The 22,164-nt window shown below is 37.3% G+C and overlaps 1 protein-coding gene across 1 annotated transcript in view; it reads left to right on the top strand.

Annotated features, from left to right (window-relative positions):
* The window catches only part of IQCK (IQ motif containing K), a 113,776-nt gene that overhangs the window by 39,436 nt on the left and 52,176 nt on the right, over positions 1 to 22,164 (top strand). The window contains exon 7 of the mRNA XM_020965242.2: positions 11,914 to 11,998. Coding sequence (XP_020820901.1) covers positions 11,914 to 11,998 — 85 coding nt within the window. The remainder of the gene's footprint in view (positions 1 to 11,913; positions 11,999 to 22,164) is intronic.

Below are 22,164 nucleotides of genomic sequence, written 5' to 3' on the forward strand. Positions count from 1 at the left end.
TTCATATGCAATCTTTCTGTTGTTCTTTGTATGAGGAAATACACGTGTTAATTAGTGTCTGTTAAGTACAGAATACCAAAACATTTTAAAAATTATTTAAAAAAGAATATCACTTTGCCAGCTATTTGTGGAATGATTTGGAGAGAGGAAAGATAAGAGACAGGGAGGATGTTGTAATAGTACAAGGGAGAAATGATTAGGGTCTAAACTAGGGGGGCAGGTACATTAGTACAGAAAAAGGAATGGATATGAGATTATGCAGTAGAATTAACAAGACTTGGCAACTGACTGGTTGTGAAGGCTAGGGAAGAGGAGAGTAAAGGATGGCTCTGAGGTTGCATAACTGAAAAGATTGTGATGTCCTCAACAGAAATAGGCAAGTTAGGAGGAGGAGTCAGCTTTCTGTTTTGGATGCCTTGAGTTTGAGATGCCTCTTGGACATATTGTTGGAGATTATAATTTATCATGTTAAAAAAGGCATTAAGGGAAAGAAATAGTGTTTTTCCCCTTTGGAAGAGAACATATTAGTAGTATTCCTCAAATGGTTACTTTATCTTTGGAGGAGGGATTGTTTAGTAAAAAAGGTTGAGAGTTCTTTTGGGAACTGCTGGGCTGTTGAGCAAACCACTCTGCGCCTCAGTTCCTTAAGCTATAAAATGAAGAAATGCAATTTTCCTTAGTTGCTTACTTATTTCCCTTTAAATGGCATATTCTTTTCCCTACATTCTATGTCTTGTATGAATTGAATGGTATTTCTCATAGCTAGAGAATTACTTCATATCTTCTATATACTATGCTCCTAATTGCACAACCCAGTTCCAAGCTCATTTTGTACTCCACATGGGACCTACTAGTTAGAAGTTTTGAAACCATTGCTTGTAACCTTTAGGCTGAGTAAAATATAGTTTTTCTTATGGGTCAAAAACAATAGACTTGATATTTGTTCAGATTCACTTGCAGAAAAACAGGCTCAAAGTTCAAAGGTCTACTACTAGCTTTCTAATCTCATATCCCAAGGGATAAAGATTCATGAAAGATGTTGTTAAAGTAAGAACTTCAGTGAAACAAAAACTGGATTTTAGAAGAAAGAAGAAAAGATTACTTACGGTGAAATGGCTTTCCAACCAAATCCTCTGCTGTAAGACAAAAACCTGTAAGGCAGGACTTTTGCATCACTCAGAGGCATTTTTTTTAAACCAAAATACGGAGGCAAAAATTAAAACAATGCTTTGTACATTAGGACAAGTCCATCACAGTGATAACATCCTGTGTTCAGTTTTATAACAGAAGGGAAATATCTTGGGCTTCCAGTAATCACAAATTAAACAGTATGTGTTAAAAATGTTTTTTCCTTCTAATATCCATAATTAAACAGTTTCAGAGTAAGACATTAGACTGTCATGCAATGTTGATGAAAAAAATTCAGAACATTGGTCTAGTTGTGTTGTGTATGTGCGGATTTCTGTCTATTTTTTAGAGATGACTCAGGAGACTGAACATTTGATGTCTTAATATGAACATCCTTTTAAAAATTCAATTCAATTCAGCAGACATTTAGTAAATGCCTCCTGTGAGTTGGTCACAGTTTATCATGGGCATGACAAAAAAGAGACTGTTTCCCTATAAAGTAGTTCATATTCTTCTGGGAAGCTTCAACATTTATACAACTAAGTATAATATATAAAGTAATTTGAGGAAGAAGAGAGCATCAAGAAATAGGAGAATCTAGGTGGCACACTGGATGGAGGACCTGAGTTCAAATCTGGCCTCAGACACTTGATACTTACTAGCTGTGTGACCGTGGGCAAGTCACTTAACCCCAATTGCCTCACCAAAAAGAAAAAAAGAAAAAAAAAAAGAAAAAGATAGAAAAAAGAAAAATGGGAATCTGGAAAAGCTTCAGAAAGGAGGTGGTACCTGCAGAGAGCATGCAAGAAAGATAAAAATTCTGAGAGGCCAAGATGAGGAGGGAGCATGTTCCAGGTGTGGGAGAGGGTTTATGGGAATGTAGAGAGGTAGGAGATAGAATGTTGAGTTGAAACAGAAGAAACAAAAGTTTTGAGAATTAGAATCTACTGAAATGTAAAGTTCCTCTCCATTCTCACTCAAATGAAAAGCTTGATGTGGGTGGTCCCATCTTATACACTTCACAGTGTATTTTCTTTTGCTGGTGTTTCTAGCTTAAGGAACCTCTGAAAACAGGTGTATAGCGGCTCATTTCATTAGGATGTGCTCCCAGGGAATTTTATTATTTTTCAAAGGCAAACATTTATGGAATACCCAATAATAGATATTATTTTTATTTATCAAACTAAAAACACTAAAATTTAACTAAACTTATTTTTAAAAAATTAAAAACTTTACTTTAAAATGCAAACTTTAAAAATTAGCCAGAAAACACCAAATTATTTTTTGAGACATTATGATATGTCTAGGCATATCCAGCACACATGCCTTGCACATCTCCCTTCATTTTATTTCATTAAGTCATAGGATATGCCAAAGTCATAGTTATCATAGGATTATATAACCTCAATTACAAAGGACCTCATAGGTCATCTCACCCAACACTTATCTGAAGAGTAATCCCCTCTACCTTGAAAAGTGGTCACCCAATCTCTGATTAAATACCTTCAGTGAAGGGGAACATTAGCCCATTCCACTTGTGGACAGCTATGATTGCTCTTAAGCTTTTTCCTTGCATGGAGTCTGGTGTAGAGTGTGTTCAGGGAAGACTAGTACCTTTGGTGTGAAGGCTAAGGAGCCCTTTTCGGGGCTGCTTTCCTGGTGTCTACCTCTTCCATTTAACTCTCACCTGTGGCTCTAAGAAGCTATAGCATGTACAGCAGCCACATCCTGGTAAACTTTTGGCAGATGAGCTAAACCAGGTTGAGGGTAACAAGGGGTCTCAAACCTGTTGGTGAGTTAGGGAGGTGTCTACCCCAAGCATGTGAAGACTTTCCCTAGTGGAATAGGCAGATGAGAACAATCTATTCCAATGGCCATGAAGGCAACTGAAGCAGGCGCTGTGCAGTGCTTAGAGCTTGGTTAGACATTCAAGATGCCAAGGTCATCCACTGCATCTTGAGCCATCACCAGTCATCTTGACTCTTTCCTGCCACTGGACTGTGATGACTCTGGAGGAGAGAGTGAGGCTGATGACTTCATGCAACTCTGCCTCATTTGAATCCAACTTACACATGAATCAAAAGACATCACCCATACCATTTTACCATGTTTACCTATCTCAAAGTCCTGTGGCAACAGGCAAGTGATGATGCAGCAGGGGTGGATACACTGGGAGCTGGGGTCATAATCCTGCACACAGGTGGCACAGGACATAGGGTCGTCTTTTCACTGGAGGAAACACTGGGATTCAGCAGCCCCCTGGGTGTCTGGGTAGCCTTTTAAGGATTGCACTGCTCACCTCCTGGTGTGAGGAAGGGACTAGAAAAGGTGCCCTAAAAATTGTCTGCTTACCCAACCTCGGCCTGATTACCACAGCCCAGAGATCCTACCTTGAAGTCGAAATGCCAAAAAAATGTGCAAAAACATCTGCAAAGACAGTTCCACTCACAGCTGTCACATGAAATGTGTGCACGCTTACAGACAACACAAAATCAAAATCCAGCAGACCTAAAAGGTCTTCTTTGCAAGAAGAGAACTCAGCAGGTATCACATCCAAATAGCAGCCCTGAATTAAACAAGGCTGGTGCATGAAGGCCAGCTTACTGAAGTTGAAGCTCAATGCATGTTTTTCTGGAGTGGCCACAGTGAAGAGGAGCACTGTGAAACTGGTATAGGTTTTGCAATCAAACTAATCAATTCAGCAAGCTTATATGCCTCCCAAAAGGAGTGAATGACAGATTCATGACAATGTGATTGCCACTTGCAGGAAAACATCATGGCACCATCATCAGTGCCTATGCTCCCACCATGATGAACCCTGATGAGGTCAAAGAAAAATTTTATGAAGACCTGGAGACCCTTATTATCAATGTGCCAAAAGAGCACAAGCTTATAATTCTGGGTGACTTTAATGCTGGGGTAGGCTCAGACTACCAGACTTAGCAGGAAGTCCTAGGGAAGAATGGAGTAGGAAACAGCAACAGCAATGGTCACTTACTACTGAAGACTTGTGCATCTCATGACCTCATCACCAACACTGTCTTCCATTTACTAAATGCAATAAAGCTTCATGGATGCACCCTCACAGCAAACATTTGACATTTAACAGACTATGCTATTATAAGGAGAAGAGACAGGATGTGAGAGTGGCAAAGGCCATGTGTGGTGCAGGGTGCTGGAGTGATCATAGACTTATCCTCTCTAAGCTAAATATTTGCATTCAGCAAAAGCAGCATCCCCAAGGCAAAATGACTATCAGAAGAATTAATGTCAACAGGTAGAGATCTTCTCTGAGAGGGAACAGTTTGTTGCTAATTTGGAGGGAAAGTTGAGCCAACACACAGTTGGCACCAATGGAGTAAGAAAGGAATAGTTAGCTTTCAGGGATGTGGTATATAGCACTACATTTGCTCATCTGGGTCAGAACACTTGCAAACATCAAGACTGGTTTGATGAAAATTCAGAAGCTGCTAAATGAAAAACGAGAACTCCACAGGGTTTACCAACAGGATAGTTCATCCATCTCTAAGAAGACAGCATTTAATTCCATCAAAAGTAAAGCAAACATAATGCACAGTATTTAACATATAGGCTTTCTTGAAATGAAAACTTATTGCTATATATTTTGAATCCTTTCCTATGTTCTGCTGTATACATGACTTTTTTTCTTATTTTATATTTGTTTACAATGTTTCTTTTTTCTTTTCTTATGTATTTAAGTTTTAACAGTTGCCTAAAATAAAAAAATTAATAAAAAACCATTATACTACTTAAGTTACTTTAAAAGCTAGGAGGAATAATATAATCAATCTAGAGGATTACCTGCCTATATCATCCCTTAATGGAGCCATTCCATAGGTTTCTAACCTGCATACAGTAAGCCTTCCTCTTGACTTATTCTCAAACTTATTTCATCTAAGTTTCAAAGAGAGTTTTCAATTAAAAAAAAAGTACAAAGCTCAGAGAGATGCAGGATTCTTGGCTCAGTAAGAAGGTAGATGAAATTCAGTTTTATTCTGATAGTAACAATCCAAAGCACTTTTATGATGCCCTGAAGGCTATTTATGGACCAAAGACCTATGGTGCATCTCAACTACTCAGTACCGATGGAGCCACATTGATTAGTGATAAGGACATGATCCTGAAGAGATGGGCTGAACACTTCCATAGTGTTCTCAACAGACCATCATCAATCAATGCTGAAGTCACTGACCTCATGTTGAAGTCAATCCCTCCTTAGCTGAAGTTCCGGATGAAGAAGAGGTTTTGAATCAGGCTCCTATCTTGTGGCAAAGCACCTGGTGCTGATTCTATTTCAGCTGAGATTTACAAGATAGGGGGTCCGGGGGGTCCATTGCTGATACGAAAGCAGACTGACATTTTCCAGGTTATATGGCAAAAGGAGGAAATCCCCCAGGAGTTCAAGGATGCCTCCATTGTCCATCTCTATGAAGGTAAAATAAATAGATTGTCCTGTGATAATCACAGGGGGGTCTCTTTCTTAGTTGCTGCTGGCAAGATTCTTGCCAGAGTCCTCCTTAATAGGCTAATCCTTCACCTGGAATATGGTCATCTACCTAAGAACCAGTGCGGCTTCAGAAAGGACCAAGGAATGGTTGATATGGTGTTTGCTACCCAAGACAACTCCAGGAGAAATGCAGGAGCAGAACAGAGGTCTGTACAATTTTTGTAGATCTGACCAAGGCCTTCGATACTGTTAGTTATGAGGGCTTATGGAAAATTATGTCAAAATTTGGTTTCCTAGAGAAGTTCATCAGCATTGTGCATCAATTTCATGACAGCAGGCTTCCCTGGGTTCTGGATAATGGACAATGTTCTCGTGCTTTTCACCAGTGGAGTGAAACAAGGCTGTGTGCCTGCTCCCATACTTTTTAGCATATTTTCAGCCATATTGTCAAATGCTTTCAATGAGGACAAACACTGCTTAAAGGTCAGCTACCGCACTGATGATAAATTCTTCAATTTGAAAAGGCTACAAGCCAAGACCAAAGTGGAGGTTGTGTTAGTGTGTGCTTTTCTGTTTGCAGATGATTGTGCACTCAGTGCAGCCTCTGAAGCTGAGATGCAACAAAGCATGGATCAATTCTCTGCTACTTGTACTAATTTTGGCCTAACAATTGAGACCAAGAAAACACAGGTTCTCCATCAGCCACTACTAACACCATCCATATGTGGAACCATCGGTTACAGCAAATGAAGAAGTTTTGAATGCTGTGGATAAGTTCACTTACTTCAGTAGTGTACTTTCCAGGGATATACACAATGATAATGAGATTGATGCTCATATTGTCAGAGCTCAGAGTTTGGGAGGCTCTGAAGGAAAGTGTGAGAACATGCAGGTTTTTATAACATAGTATATTTCAGTATTTTCAAGGGCACAACATTTTAAAAGCTTTTTGCATGTGATTAAAAGCTTCCACATTAGGTGTGATTAGCCTCTACATCACAAAAGATGGTAATATTTCTCAAAAAGACCCTATAATTTCTTAGAATATTTATTGAAATAGATGAAGCCATAGTAACGATATCTTACCAATGTTTTCCTAAGTCAAATGTTAAAGGAAATACATGCTAACCAGTTATAAGAAAGGGAAATGTTCTAATATTTATGTACTGAGCTATAACTAATAGTTATTGCCCCCAGAGCAAACAGCATGGAATGTATCCTCAGTTGAGAGAAGGGGGTTAAGTGGGAAACAGAGACTGTAGGATGCCAGCTGGCTGTGGGGAGTGGGGGAAGGTAGATGTAGCAGAGGAGTACACTCCAGCCCATTACCTGGTAGCTTTCTATCTGAACTAATTATTTTTGCTAACCAAGCTACTGAAGGACTACGAGTGTTGCCAGTGCCCTCTAAATTTGATGTTTTCTACATTCAGCAAAACCTCAGTGGCTCTACCCCCTTCTTGGCCCTGCCTACATGTCTTTTTATTCAAACTGCCAAGTTATCCAAAGCATGTCTTGTAAGACCACAATACCTATCGGCTGTGGAGAGATCATACGGTGTGCAGTGCATTATTTACCAAATACTGTTATCTGGATAAAGAAACTATTTCCAGTTATAGGTTTGATAAAGTGGTACTCTATTCTCTTGTTTAGGAGAATGCTTCAGCTTGCTGCTGGGGTAATAACTGCTTGACAATCTCCAAGGGTGGAGATTAGTGAAAGGAAAAGGGGAAGATCCCTTCTTTATATCTAAGATTTCTAATAGCTACTCTCTTCTCACTGCTGGAGCTACCATGCATGCACTGGAAAGCTGGAACTGAAAGATCTCTGTTACAGTATCCTAATGATCAGTTATTAGAATGTCTAGAAAGACAAATTCGGATAGGCTCTACTATACCTACAACAAATGTTTGGTTCATATAGCTCAGAACGCAACACAATAAAAAATCTCAGAGATACTATATTGAAAAACAAGTCATGAATGAGTGCAATGGCTATGCAGTATTTTTATTAGTGAATAATAAATTATAGATAAAATTGTTCATTTTAATTATAAATATTCAAAGTGTAATTGTAAAAATAAAAAATTTATAAAAGCTTGCAAGAGTAAGACTTTATTAATTGATTGTTGATTTGAGATGTTATAGAAGATAATTTTTCCAGTTACTGATTTTCATCTTGGTTTTGATTGGAAGTCGGAGGGAAGCAATCTCAGCTGCTTAACTGTATACAAAATTGCATAGAATCAGGATCTTGGAAGAAGTTTTTTTTTCCTACTTTATTCTCTTTAAATAATATTTTGAATGTAAATCATTTGCTTGATCTACAGCTAGACAGGGAAGATTTAATCTAACCTCTCTGATTCTTTTCTAATACAATATATGTGTGCTGTGGCACTCCTCCTCTGAATACTGTAGAAATAGACCATTGCATTCAGCTTTTACTAATCATCAGCTGTATGCACACAGGTGCCAATAAATTTAAATAAATTAAAAATCAGTCAAGACTAGATAGCTAAGTAGTGCTTTCATTCAGAAATCAAAGCCCATCTTTTTGATATTATTGATTTTTCTAGTGAGCTCCTATTTTATTTACATTTGGAAATGGTTTAAAGATGTAAAAGTGTTTAAAAATGAATTGATGCCACTAAAGTAGTTTTTGTAGAAACATGTTCAGCAGTATTGTGAAATTGTGTGACTATGCAAGTATTTTTGGTTTGGAATTGTCAGTTATAATTTTTCATCTAAAGTTATAGCTGCTTCCTGCCTCGATTGTGATGTATTCACAGCCCCTGTCTCCCCATCTCTTTCACTGTCAATGGGTTATGTTGCTCATACTCTATTTTTATTTGACCTGCAGCCAGTTGCAAGTGTTCCAAAGGACAAAACCAGAACTGGCATGACTTCTACTTCTTCAAGCTGGCCTGCTGAAAGGATGGATAATTGTTAGTGACTGCTATACTGAAGACTGAGTCCTTTCTATTTTGCCCTGATTTACACTGGCCTTCCCATATTTATTTGTAGTTCATAAACTAGACAGCTCTCCATTATTTAACCATGAAAGCAATGTTGTCAATAGTGGTAGCTTCTGAAAGTCTTTTAGAAATCTCATTTTGCTTTATCTTATGATGCAAAAGACTTCAGTGTTTTATTACTAGTGAAAGTCCTTTGGCTAATGTGGGTAACAGGTTATAAAATTAGAAGTTCTCATCCTCTTTCTAATCTCATAAAGTACTAATACTTTTGCCCTCTATAAACGACCAGATATCAAAAAAGATTTTAAAGAAGGAAAACTGAAAGTCTCAGAAAAAAAAGAGCAGTAATATTCTCTTTATTTCAGACTAATTGTTCAATCTTAAAGTTTTTCTTGATTTATAGACTAGCTAATATCAGGAGAGTTAATAATGAATGGTTTCATATAGATAGCACTTAAGGAGTTTTTTTGTTTGTTTGTTTTGCGAAGCAGAATGTAATAGGTACTGGACATGGGAGCCAGGGAAGTGTGGGCTTCAAATTTTGCCTCCTACATGTCAGAGGGTCATAGATTTAGAGCTGAAAGGGAACTTGGAGAACATCTTGTCTGATTCTGTCATTTTATAGGTGAGCGAATGGTGCCCAGGGAGTTTAACATTAACAACATTATACTATTTATATAGCAAATTTATCCTCTGTATTGTCTCCCCCATTAGACTGTGAGCTCCTTGAAAACAGGGATTGTCTTTGTATCCTCAGTGTTTGGCACATAGTAGACATTTAATAAATGTTTATTGACTAATTGATTAGGAGAAATGAATTTGAAGCTAAGTACTTTCACTCCAAATCCAGTGATTTTCCCATCACAGCATGCAAAACTAGAGGACTGATTGGATTTGGAAAGAAAGTCAAGGATGACTCCCAGTTTTCAAGCCTAGGAGAATGAAAGAAAAGGGGAAATCATGAAAGGGAGATCTGACTTTGGTACTCCAAAAAGGAGTTTTGTTTTTGTTTTTGTTTTAGACACAAAAGTCACACAGGTACTAAGTGGTAAAATTGAATTGTGGTCCCCTGCTTCCAAATCCAACAGTCTTCCCACTGTGCCTATTGTTTGCTAGTGCTGAGTAGAGCTGTGGATTTGACTCCAAAGAATTGAAATAGCCTCGAGAGTATGAGCTAGACTCACAAAAAGAGCTGTCAACACTTCCTTGTGAAGAAGAGTCATACACAGCAACTGCAGTTAGGGGAGAACCAACTGATTGCAACGGGGCTCAATGGAGAACTAGCAAGAAGGCAGCACAGTGGAGAAAGCAACCCATCAGACAGTATCACTAGATGTCAGCAGATGACATCAGCAGCTCAGCAGAGGAGCTAGAAATGGTAGCTTTAGGGATAGCCAGATGTTCCCTAGGAGTATGAGTTGTGCAACCTAACATATTCTCCTTCCCAGTAGTTGTGTGGGAAACTATGTCCCCCTATGCACATGATAGGATTTTTATTGTTATTTACCTTGCTATTCTGTTGAATTAAATATTTGTGTTTTAAGTTAAGTTAATGTGTTTTTGGTATAACAAAAACACGCCAACTTACATTAAAATTTAAAATTACATAAAAAAATGAAGTAACAGCCTCAGGTTTGGGTTAGAGGACATGGTTTTGAATAGTCGCTAACTCTTAAGTGTGCCTTCATCTTAGTTACAACTTTCAGGTGCCCATATTTGAGGAGAGCCCAGGTTACATTGCCAAGAATATGATCTTAATGAGGGGAAGCAGAGGAAGAGGAGGCAAGGATAAAACTGGAAAGTCTCTTGTGTACTTTTTGCTACTAGACTTCGGAAGGACCTCAGCCACTTCCACGGAACTGATGTGTCTTTACAGAGGTGGAGAAAAATATACATAGTGGTGGTGGTGGATGATAGCTTGCTTCTGTTTTACCTCTTAGACTTGCTTTTTCAAGCAAGCTCACTTCTCCTTTTCCCCATAATGGTCTGTTGAGTGAACCTTCTTGTTTGTATATTGTTGGCCCTCTTTGTGAGTGGGTGGAAGTGGTTAAGGAAGAGGGAAAAATTAAGTATAGTAGATTATTTTAAATGGGGAGCACTTTTCTAAAAGAAACAGCAAAACCCCCATCATTCAGTTATTTTTAAATGATTTGTCTAGTCATAGAAGTCAGGGACTAGTAAGACACATACACACAGAGCACTGACTGAAAATGGACCAGATAACTTCTTAGATCATTCTTGTTTTTGATTTCTGTGATTCTAGAATGGACCAAATTGAATATGCAAATTATATATTCTTTAATTTTTAAAAATTTTCAGTCAAAGTTAAGTGGAAAACAATCACCTGCTCAAAATATGTGCACAGCCCAGGTATTGTCAATCTCTTTGACCAATTTAGCTGGGTTTTTGTTTTGTTTTGTTTTCTGGTCAAAGGCTGCTTTGTCACTGGGATGCAATGAAATAACTTGCTCGTGAGTCTGTTGCAGCAGATCCCATGTTTAATTGTATCTTCTGAATGCAATTTACTTTTGGTAACTCGGATCACTTGTTTCTCTCTCTCAATCCTTGTGGATTGAATACTTGTATTCTTGAATGAAATTTAATGTTACAGATTTTAATTTAATACCTTATTAAGTCAGATACAGAGTAGCATTTCAATGATGAATGCCTCTGTAAGTCTTTTATAACAAAACCCAAGAGAAAACTGTGATTTAAAAGTATTTGATGACTACCGAATGACATAATGGCTAAGATAAATAACCTCCTATGAGTTAACACCATTAACTAATAGAACATTTGAGATGCTTTATTGCTTATTAAAATGTAGAAATGGATCGTAACTTATAAATATGTAAGAATTTAAATCACTTCATCCAGAAAACATCCAAACTATTATATATAGACAGAAAAGAGACTGCCTACTTAATTATTGTTCCTTCAATAGAAATTTAGAATGAGTTCAGAGTCCTTCTGGGTTCAGACTGTCTAGAAAAGTCAATTTCATTTGATTCTTGAATTTTACCTATATAGTATTACTTAGCAGTTATTTTGCTCAGTTAACAAAGTAAGGAAATAGAACTTTAACTTCATGAATTCTCTAACGGAAAAGTATATTTTCAGCTGTTTAATATAATACTGGTTTAAAAATGTCACAAAAACTCCACCTTTTGTTTTTCAGTTAAAAAACACACAACGGTGACATAAGCATAACAATTTTCTTTCAAAAATGTCATTGTTAGTTTCTAAGAAATGGATAAGGACATTTAATGAGAATGACAATTATGCTGTCAAAGGTATTTCAAGGAATGAAGGATAATGGGAATGTAACCACTTAATTTTTTTTTAGTCCTAGGCCACCAATTCCTCTCTCTCTCCTTCTGTCAGAAGAAGAAGCAACCCTCATCATCCAGTCATTCTGGAGAGGCTATCTGGTAAGACTAAGGTGTAATTACCCTGATTGGTTTGATGTTGAATCTTTGTGACTCAGAAAGCACATGATAAAACTTTTAAATAAATTCTATAAACAGAGGTTACTATAAATAACACCCAGACCTCCAGAGATCCCTGGGTAGTAGATTCTATACAAAAGAAATCTTGAAAAGTAATTCTGACTTCTTTTCAAAATACATTTTTATTTCATTTAAAGTACCTCTGAATTTACAGTTGAATCAACCGAAATGTGTGGCATGCGCTACAATTAGTATAATACTATTTTTCTACCTCCCAGGTTATTTTTCCTGATTGAATAGTAGTAAGTACTATCAATTTGCCATGTAAATGCTAGTTGCTATTCTGATCTTTTTTTAGAGAAGTAGTAGAATTCTGCCCAAGTCTGACATGTTCAGGAGACTAGTTCACAGATAAAAGATCAGTGTGGCATAAACCAGCATAGAGAAAGCCTCCATGAATAGAAGTGGGTATGGACAAATTTGACTGTTCTACCACAGAACCAGTTGATAAGGTTTTCTTTCCTCTCTTGTTTGAGAGAGCGCATTCATACACACTGCAGAACTGGCATGGGAAAATCGAATGGATATGAATTCTAGTTCTAACTCTAACCAATTAATCATAGTAACATAGATTAGGCTTAGAATAGTAGGAAGAAACCTTTAAGGTCATCTAGTCCAACCCCCTTATCTTACAGGAGAAGAATATGGGGCCCAGAGGTCAGTGACATCTCCTAGAGATAATAAATAGCAGAGTGGGGGAATTCAAGCCCAGGTGCAGCATTCTTTCCGTAATACCATGCAGTGAAGATTTATTGGGTGCATTCTTTGTTCAAGGTACTCTGCAAGATATTAGGGATACAGAGAAATATGAGATATGCACCCTGACCATAAAGAATTTACAGTATATTTGGAAAGAAAACATCTATCAACACAAGGATGACTAATAGTTTAAATAATATAGCATATTGATGTTCACAGGGTACTTTTAAAGTCCAAGTACAAGTATCATAAGCACATTTTACAAAAGAAAAAACTACAGTTTGGGCAGGTGAAATGACTTGTGAATGGATAAGTATCCCCATTTTATAGAGGAATCTGAGGTTCAGATAATTTCTGTCAGAAGTGGGATTGGAATGAAGGTCTGCTAGGTCCAAAGCCAATTGGCTTTCTCCAGTAAACTACATAGCAAGGTGATTGTTAAGTGAATGATTCAGATAATGAGTGCTTTAAGAATTCAGAGTAGCCATAACATAATAGTAGATAGAAAGCTGGCCTGAGAACCCTGGGTATAAGCCTCACCTCTGGTACATGCTGACTGTGTGACCCTGGGAATGTCACTTAACCACTTAGTGCTCCAGGTGACTCTCCAAGGCTATAAACTGCAAAGCAAATGCCCACCTGTATAGGTAGAGGAGTTTCCTATGCCAACATAATTATAGATCAGGTCTAGGAGGAAAAAAGAGAATCTAGAGAAGGGATTGCTCCTTGGGAGTTGAGGTAGTCAGGAAATTTTCACTGAACAAGTGGTACCACAGGCAGGCTTTTGAAGAAAGAGGATTTAGATGAATGAAAAAAGTGGGAGGGGGGTGGGTGGTCCCAACAGCAGACTTATTAACGGAAAAGGAAAGTGATGTGATCAGAATCACACAAACATCGTGGGATCTGGGGGACACAATCAGTAGACGAATTTGTCTGGACTAGAAAATTTATGTAAGAGAGCTGTGGAAGACATTGTTGGAGGTATGGTTTGGGGACCTAAATGTGGTCTTGAATGCCAAACTATTGGAGTTTAGACTTTATCCTTTAGTTATTGTGTAGGGTAGTTCCCTGGTTTGTATATTCTCTCCCCCTCACCCCTTATATAAAATTGGTTTAAAAAGCAGTTATATCAAAGCACTTTGCAAAGACTTGGAGGATTGTTCAGTGATAACGGTGAAGAGTCATCATTGTATTCTTCTTATTTCTAGTAGAGGTTTTGAGTTTTTAATGTACTTTTCCTAGTATAGAACAGTCTTCTTTTTTTGCCTGATACAAGTAATTTTCAGTTATCCATAACAGTGACCTTACACCAACCAGTTGTTTAACCTTTCTATTCTTCTAGATTTTCAGAGATTACTTAAAAGCATCAGATTGCTTTTGCATCCAAGAAACTCAGTGTCCTAACTTGTCTGGCATGAAACCATTTAAACTGATTGTAAAGTATATCTTAACCAGATGCATTAACAGAAATATAACAGTATGTGAAAGCTATTTTTGAGTGAATGTTTCGTTGTAGCTCTGATTTTATAATTAGCATTGTAAGTATATTCTAGATATTTATTGCTAGACATTTGTAACATCATGGATTTAGACATGTGTTTCTTCCTTATATCCAGAAGCTAACCTAGCTGTTGGAAACCCAGATTGTCTTAGTATGTCAATTTTTATGTTCTTATCTATTTGTATAATATGGATGAGATCTGTTCCTTTAAAACCTTTTCAGTGGTGTGATGTGCAGTATATCACACTGCATCCAAGGGTTAGTATTAGTAGTCTGTAATGAGGAGAAAATTAAAATGAAGGGTACTCATTCTCTAAGGCAAATTGGAATTAGGCTAAGAAAATGACTAAAATATCCATTACCCTTTGACCCAGATATCCTACTGCTAGGCATGTACACTAAGGTCCTTAAAGATAGAAAAGCCATGAACTAAACATGTATTTATAGTAGCACCTTTTGAGGTAGCAAAGAATAAGAAACAGATGTCCATTGATTGTGGAAAGGCAAAACAAATTGTGGTTCGTGAATATAATGGAGTATCACTACACTTGAAGAGATAATGAACATGAAGAATACAGAGGAGACCTTTTCTGCACATGGAGTCCTGCTGCTGCTGCTAGTTCCTTGTCCTCTGGATTACCTTCCATTTACTCTGTGTATATCTTGCATATACCTGGTTGTTTGCATGTTGGCTCCCTCATTAGAATGTAAGCTCCTTGAGGACAGGTACTGGTTTTGCCTTTCTTTGTGCACCCAAAACTTAGCACAGTCCTTGGCACAAATTAAGTCCCTAATAAATGCTTTTTGGCTAACTTACTGATGTAAGTAGAATTGAGAAAATTATATATATATATATATATATATATATATACATATAAAATGTATGTATGTATATGTGTGTGTGTATACAGATACACACATACATACACATACTTATATACATATACATATATGCACATATACATATAATACCTATATATATATATACACATATACATATCTATATATACATACATGCACATATATGAATGTTGTTAACCAGATGGAATTGGACTCTAACCTGTGGGTGGCCAGAGTGAAGCAAAGCAGACTAGAGACAGGAGAGTCAGGAATCAAACAGAAGTTTAATTTCAAAGTGAGGGAAGCGGCTTGCAAGCAAGGACACATGTACCAGAGCCCTGCCCCTAGTGGGGGGACCCAAAGCAATGTGGGGAGATCTCAATACTTATACCTATGGCTACACAGTGAGCTGTAGCCCTGATAGTGAAAGGTTACAGCAATAATGTGACAAATTTGATTCATAGCAGGGCTTCATGGCCAGAAACAATTCTGAGATTTTGCTGTGGCTGAGTTCATGCAAGGGTTTGTTGTTATGTCAAACTCAGGGCACAGCCTGCTTGCTGGGCCTTAGCTCTGGAAAACAGAGTGTCTCCTAATATCTTGACAGAAATGACTATATCAATGTGAAAAGAAAGAATGAGAGCTACCACAAAAACTAAACTGAATACTATGTAAGTGTTGTAAGTGTAATGACTACTTATAAGTTGGAAGAAGAGATGAGAAAAAGCTGCTTCCTCCTTTCTTTGCAGAGGTGGGTGGCTTAAGTGTGGAACTTTGCATATACTGACATACTTTATTATTGCTCAACTGCTTTTCTCTTCTTTATTTTTTTTTTACAAGAGATGGTAAGGGGAATGGAAGGTGATGTTAAAACAAAAGATATTGATAAATTTATTTAAAAGTAGATGAAGGGTACTAACCTATTAATTGGCATAGAAAACACTGCCTCTATATTAAATTCAAAGGACGCAGCTAGGAGGTGCAGTAGATAAGAGTGCTGGGCCTGGAGTCAGTAAGACTCAACTTCCTGAATTCAAATCTCGCTGCAGACACTTACTAGCCATGTGACCTGGACAAGTCACTTAGCCCTGTTTTCCTCAGTTTCTTCATCTGTAAAACGGTCTGGAAAAGGAAATGGCAAACCATTTTAGCATCTCTGCCAATAAAACTCCAGATGTGGTCAAGAAGAGTTGGACATGACTGAACAACAACAAATAGTAAGTTCAAATATGACTCTTATGATGCTCAGTGGTTTGAAATTCCTTTAAATCTCTTACAAGGAAGATGAGAAATAAATCCATTGACTATATATTTCTAGTTACAAATGCCTTTGAAAATTAATTTTCTTTTTGTTTTTCCTTACTTTTCCTTCTCCATAACCTGAGTGTGAACACCATAATAAGATTAATTAGGATCAATAATTTTTCCCATTCCCATTCCCATTTCTTCACTCTGTGAATATCAGAGAACTACTGATTTCCATTAACTTTCATATGTTGACTTTCCAACACCATCTTACCTAATTAGATCTTGCCAGTTGTTCTAAATATGATGTCTTTGTTGAAGTGTCAAAGTTTAAAAGATTAACGTTTGATATTAATTAAACAACTCACCGAAGAGTTAATAGGTGTTCAATATGCTTTACTCATTGAAAAGACTAACTAGGCGATCTGGAGTACACTATAGAATAGTAAAAATGCATGAAGCTAATTGGCCCATTTGGGGCTCACAGACTGAATTAGGTTTGGACATTTTCTTGTGACAGCCCTGAGGAAGCAACCCAGTTTTCTTGGGGTTCTCCAGACCAAGTATGATTCACGGTCCAACTAGTGATCCTGGCAAACTATATATTTCATGTAGGAACACTTGCGAGGCTAGGATTCCAGGGCAGGAAGTATTCTCCCCCTTGGTCTGGCCCCACCTTGATTCCTTGAATTCTTGGTCTCTGCTTATATTACTAACCAGTGAGAAGCCTTATACCAACACATTGACTTTCAAACTGACTGTTCATTTTTTTTTAGTGTTAAGGTGACGGAAGACTAGAGTTGGAGCTATAGGACCTAGCTAATCACTTGTATACTAGCGTGTCCACTAAATGAGGAGTCAGAGAAATGGGGTCCAAATCTCAGCTCCGCTACTTAACCCAAATGGTTGTTATGAGGAACAAATGAGATGATGCATGTAAAGTGCTCTCTGCAGACCTAGGTGATCTCTGAGGTCCCATCTCATTCAAGGATCCTCTACCTTGTACCTCAAGGTCACAGATTAATAAGACTTACACTTTTTTTTTGTTTAGATATCTGTTTTATTTGTATACAGGTAGTATAGCACCATTTTTATTTTGCATTTGTAAAAATGATAATCTCCACTAGATCTAAATATAGCTTCAGTAGTTTTATAGCAGCATTTGAATAATGCATTTTTGTGTAGGCTAGGGTTTGAGAGAGAAAACTTCGAGGCTAAGAATGCTGAATTGTTTCTTTTGAATAAATCAACCTTTTACCCATTTGTCAAAAGAACTTTCATGTGCTTTAATTAGTTGGAGAATTATTCATTGTGTGTATATGGAGAGAGATGACAGCTCATTTCTAGTTAGAGGTGTTGATTAAGCACATTTTATACCATCCCCAGAAGAACTACAGAATTATTCCCCAGCTTTTCATGCCAGGGAAAGCCCATGGGTTTTAAATTAAGCCCAGGGCTTAATTTCATTCCTGATTTTCCTTTTTTCAGCACTATAAACAGTTAAGGAAAAAAAACCATTAAGAAGTGTTTGTTATAGCTATCAATTCATCCTCACCGTTCTATTTTTTTTAACCTATTGATTAAAAAAAGGAAAACAAAGTGTATTAACTTTAGCAAGGCAAGACCAATGTTACTTGTTGTGTATGCCATTTGTTTTACTGCCTTGATGTTGTCAGCGTTCTTTCAGTTCTGCTTTTTTTCCAGCAATTTTTTTCCCTTTATTTACACGGCAACTTTATTTGGGTTTACTTGTAATGTTATTCTTAGAGTGTTTGAATTCCGTTTTGCTATTATTATGAAAAGCAGCTGATAAACCGAATTAGAGAGAGCTATTCTCAGAGCTAGGAAAACCTGGTTAAGTGCTACTGACTTTGTGACCCTGGATAAGTGATGCAACCTCTCAGAGACCCCAGATAGCTGGACTTCCTATACCAATGAAATTGAAAGTCTAAGCAAAAGAGGACAATAATGACAATAATAATAATGATAATGATAACTCACATTTATACTTTATACCACTAAGGTTTACAAGCACTTTGTTCATAATAACCCTGTGAGTTAGAGTAAAACAAGTTTTGTTCTCCCTGTTTTATAAAATGAGCAAACGGACTCAAAAGGGGTAATATGAATGACTTGCCCAGGATCTTATAGCTAGCGCTGAGCCAAGTCTCCTTCCTAGACGTTGTGTTCTTTCCACTACATCAGACTGTTTATCTTTAACTACAAATCCCTAAAAATATCCTCTCACTGTAGTCCCTAGTGGGAGGCAATGTGGTCTAGTGATTAGAAGGTCAGACTTGGAGTTAATAAGACCTGAGTTTGAATCCTACGTCAGCTACGTATTAGTTACGTTACCCTGAGCAAGTACTTATTCTCTCTGAGACTCAGTTTCTTCATCTGTAAAATGAAAATAAGAGTTCTTGTCATGGAGGGTTATTGTGAGGATCAACTGAGAATAAATATGTAAAGTGCTTTTTAGTCCTTAAGACATTATATAAATATGAGGTATTACTATTTCTTAATCAGAACCTTGATGCTTTCCTTCTCATTTTCCTTGCTTAATCTTAGGATCCATTTAAGAAACATGAAGACTTATTGGGACAGAGATAATACTAGTCTTGAGAATGTTTATCATGTGGAAGAGGGAGTAGACATGTTTAATTACGAAAGCAGAATTGGGAATTGGTAGAATAGGTAGAACTTACATAGAGTCTCATTTTGCCTTATAACAAGAAGGAACTTTTTAACACTACCATGGAACACCTGCCATATTCTTGAGGTAATCTATGGGGTGGGGGATAGGTATGCTGGAGCGGGAAGAGGAGAATGAGATGTGAATTTTCCCACTGACATCTGCATTAGCTGCTGCTGTAAGTACCTCAATTGTGGTTAGGATATAACTGTCCTGAAGGGACAGTGTTGGCTCAGAAAGGAGAAAGGTGGGAGCTTGCAGAATAGAAGAAGGGAGTGGAGTGGGAATAAAGGAATTCAGGAATAAAGATAGGTATGATTGTGTTTGAGACAAGACCCATGATTGGCTATCATCAGGAGGTAGAAGTGTGATCAATCTTCCCACCTACTGATCGATTAATCACTTACTTCTTTGAGTTAGCCCTGCCCCATTGAGGTCTGGCCACAGCTTCTACTTTGTATTTTTTTTTTTTTAGGCAATTGGGGTTAAGTGACTTGCCAGGGTAACACAGCTAGTAAGTGTTAAGTGTTTGGTCTGAGGCTGGATTTGAACTCAGGTCCTCCTGACTTCAGAGCTGGTGCCCTATCCACTGTGCCACCTAGCTGCCCCCACAGCTTTAACTTTGAAGAGGTTTTTCTCAATTCAATTAATTTTATCTCAATAAATATTTATTAAGTACCTGCTATGAAGTACCTACTATATTCGAGGTATGAAACACTAGCACTATCATTCTCCATTGATATGAAGACAAGGTGAGGAAAGGCTCTTTTAATACGTGGTCTATACCTTGGAGACCACTACACTTCATATAGTTCAAATAGTCTTCCATCTCTACAATATGATGTGAGGAGTATGGACGGACCACTGTGTCTAAGACATCCCTCCCATTGACCATAGTTGAGTCAGATAATCTCAAAGTTGGACATAATCACAGGAATAATTTATTGTAACTCATATCTCAACAAGAAACTACCTCTATGATGTCTTTCACAAGCAGTCATCTGTTCTCTGTCTCTAGTGATGGTTAGCTCACTGCTTTGTAAGGTAGCTCATTCAACTGTTGGACACTTTGACCATTCCTTTGTGTATAGGCATCGTGCCTCCATGGGCCTTATTTTAAAAGCAACTTAGGAGGGACAACATTAAATTGTGAACAAGAATTTATTTATTAGAGGAGGCCCAGAAGGAATGAGCCATAGGACAAATAAGTTTTTATGGAATGGAAAAAGAAAGAAAAGGTTTTACATATGAAGTACTTCCTTTGGGTTCTTGTAAGGTGAGGGTACTTACTGGGCAGCAATGGGGCAATTTAGGAATAAGAGGAGCCCAGACAGTAATGATTGTAGATGAGGATGATCTAGGCAGTGTGAAAGAGGATCAGTTCTAGATAAATTCCACTCTCCAATTTTGTCTAGAGAGGAGGTGGGGTAATGAGTATATTATTAATGGTACTGTATCTAGTTGAAAGATTATGTATAAGCTAAACTCCCTTTTATCACCTTGAAAGAGCAAGAAATATACCAAAGAAAGTAAAATAAGAGCAATGACAAAAATAGAAGATAGGAATTAACATCACTGAAAAACCATTGTGGAAACTGGAAAAAACCTATGAATGAATATACACAAAAAAGAACAAAATATTATAAATACTACGGAGTAAAATTAAGTAAAACAAAAACCATAATAGAGAGGCATAACACTAACAAGAAGAACCCAACCTCCAAACTACTGATTGAATAAATGTTAAAAAGTTGATAAACTTATTAAGGGGAAAAATTAGAATAGAAATTAAAACTCTTAAACAAGAATTCAAAGAGACAAAAATGAATAATTTAGGACAAACAATGGAGAATCTCTAACACAATGAATTTTCTGAAAAAAAAAAAAAGAGATCAGTTGATTTACACTTCAAAAATCCTAAGATAGAATAGATAATATCAGAACAAAATAAAATGACAAGATTGAAACAGTAGTAAAAATCTCTACAAGCCAAAGCAACTAACCTTCGATATAAAATATGATGAGACATTTTGAGAATTGTCTCCAAGGAAAATATAATATCCTAAAGACCATACTTTAAGAAATCATACAAAAAATTGCCCAGAAATATTGGAAACATAGGACAAACTACAGATTTAAAATCCACTGTTCATTGACAAAAAGGAACTCTAAGTTCAGCTCACATAGATATGGGATCAAATAAGCAGAGATAGATAGATAAATAGGTGATAGAGTGTTAACCCCCCCCCACTATCTGCTAAGTTCTGTGCTAAAAAAAGCAAAAATAAAAACAAACCCCCCAAAAACCCCAGTCCCTGGAGCACTCAGAGAGCTTACAATATAACAAGGGAGAAAAAAATACAAAGAATGATGTACCAACAAGATATATACAAGATAAACTGGAGATAATCGGCAGTGGGAAGACACTAACGTTGAGGGGGATGGGAAAAGACTTCTTCCAGAAGGTGAAGTTTAAGCTGGGACATGAAAGAAACCAGGAACCATCAAGAACAAGTCTGTGGAATGTAAGCATCTTTATGGCAGGAGCTATTTTGTTTTTTTGTCTTGTATCTTCAGAACCTAGCCCACTTAGTATAGATTCATACATGGAAGAAATCTTAGAAGTTACGGAATCCACCCCCTTCCTTTAAATATGAGGAGACTGAAGCTCAATGAGATTGAGTGACTTACTCGAGGTCATGCCTCTGGTAGGTGTTAAGAAAAGATCAAGCAAGCAATGTTTGGGGCAGTTAGGTGGCGTAGTGGATAGAGAACCGGCCCTAGAGTCAGGAGGACCTGAGTTCAAATCCGACCTCAGACACATAATACTTACTAGCTGTGTGACCCTGGGCAAGTCACTTAACCCCATTGCCTAGCCAAAAAAAGAAAAAAAAAGATCAAGCAAGATAAATTGATGTTTACATTCCTTAAGGACAGAGATGGCTATTGTTATTTTTTGAAATCTCACCTTTCTTGACAGCTTAAGTGAGATTAAGAAGGGTGAATTTTTTCTAGAACTTTGGGTTCAAGTCTTGCTTCCCACACGTATTGACCCTGGGCAACCCACTTAACCTTGTCTATCCCCAGGCAACTCTTTAAAACTCTGAGTTA

Source organism: Phascolarctos cinereus, unplaced genomic scaffold (genome assembly GCF_003287225.1).
Source record: "Phascolarctos cinereus isolate Bilbo 61053 unplaced genomic scaffold, phaCin_HiC Scaffold_4;HRSCAF=312, whole genome shotgun sequence".
Lineage (NCBI taxonomy): Eukaryota > Metazoa > Chordata > Mammalia > Diprotodontia > Phascolarctidae > Phascolarctos > Phascolarctos cinereus.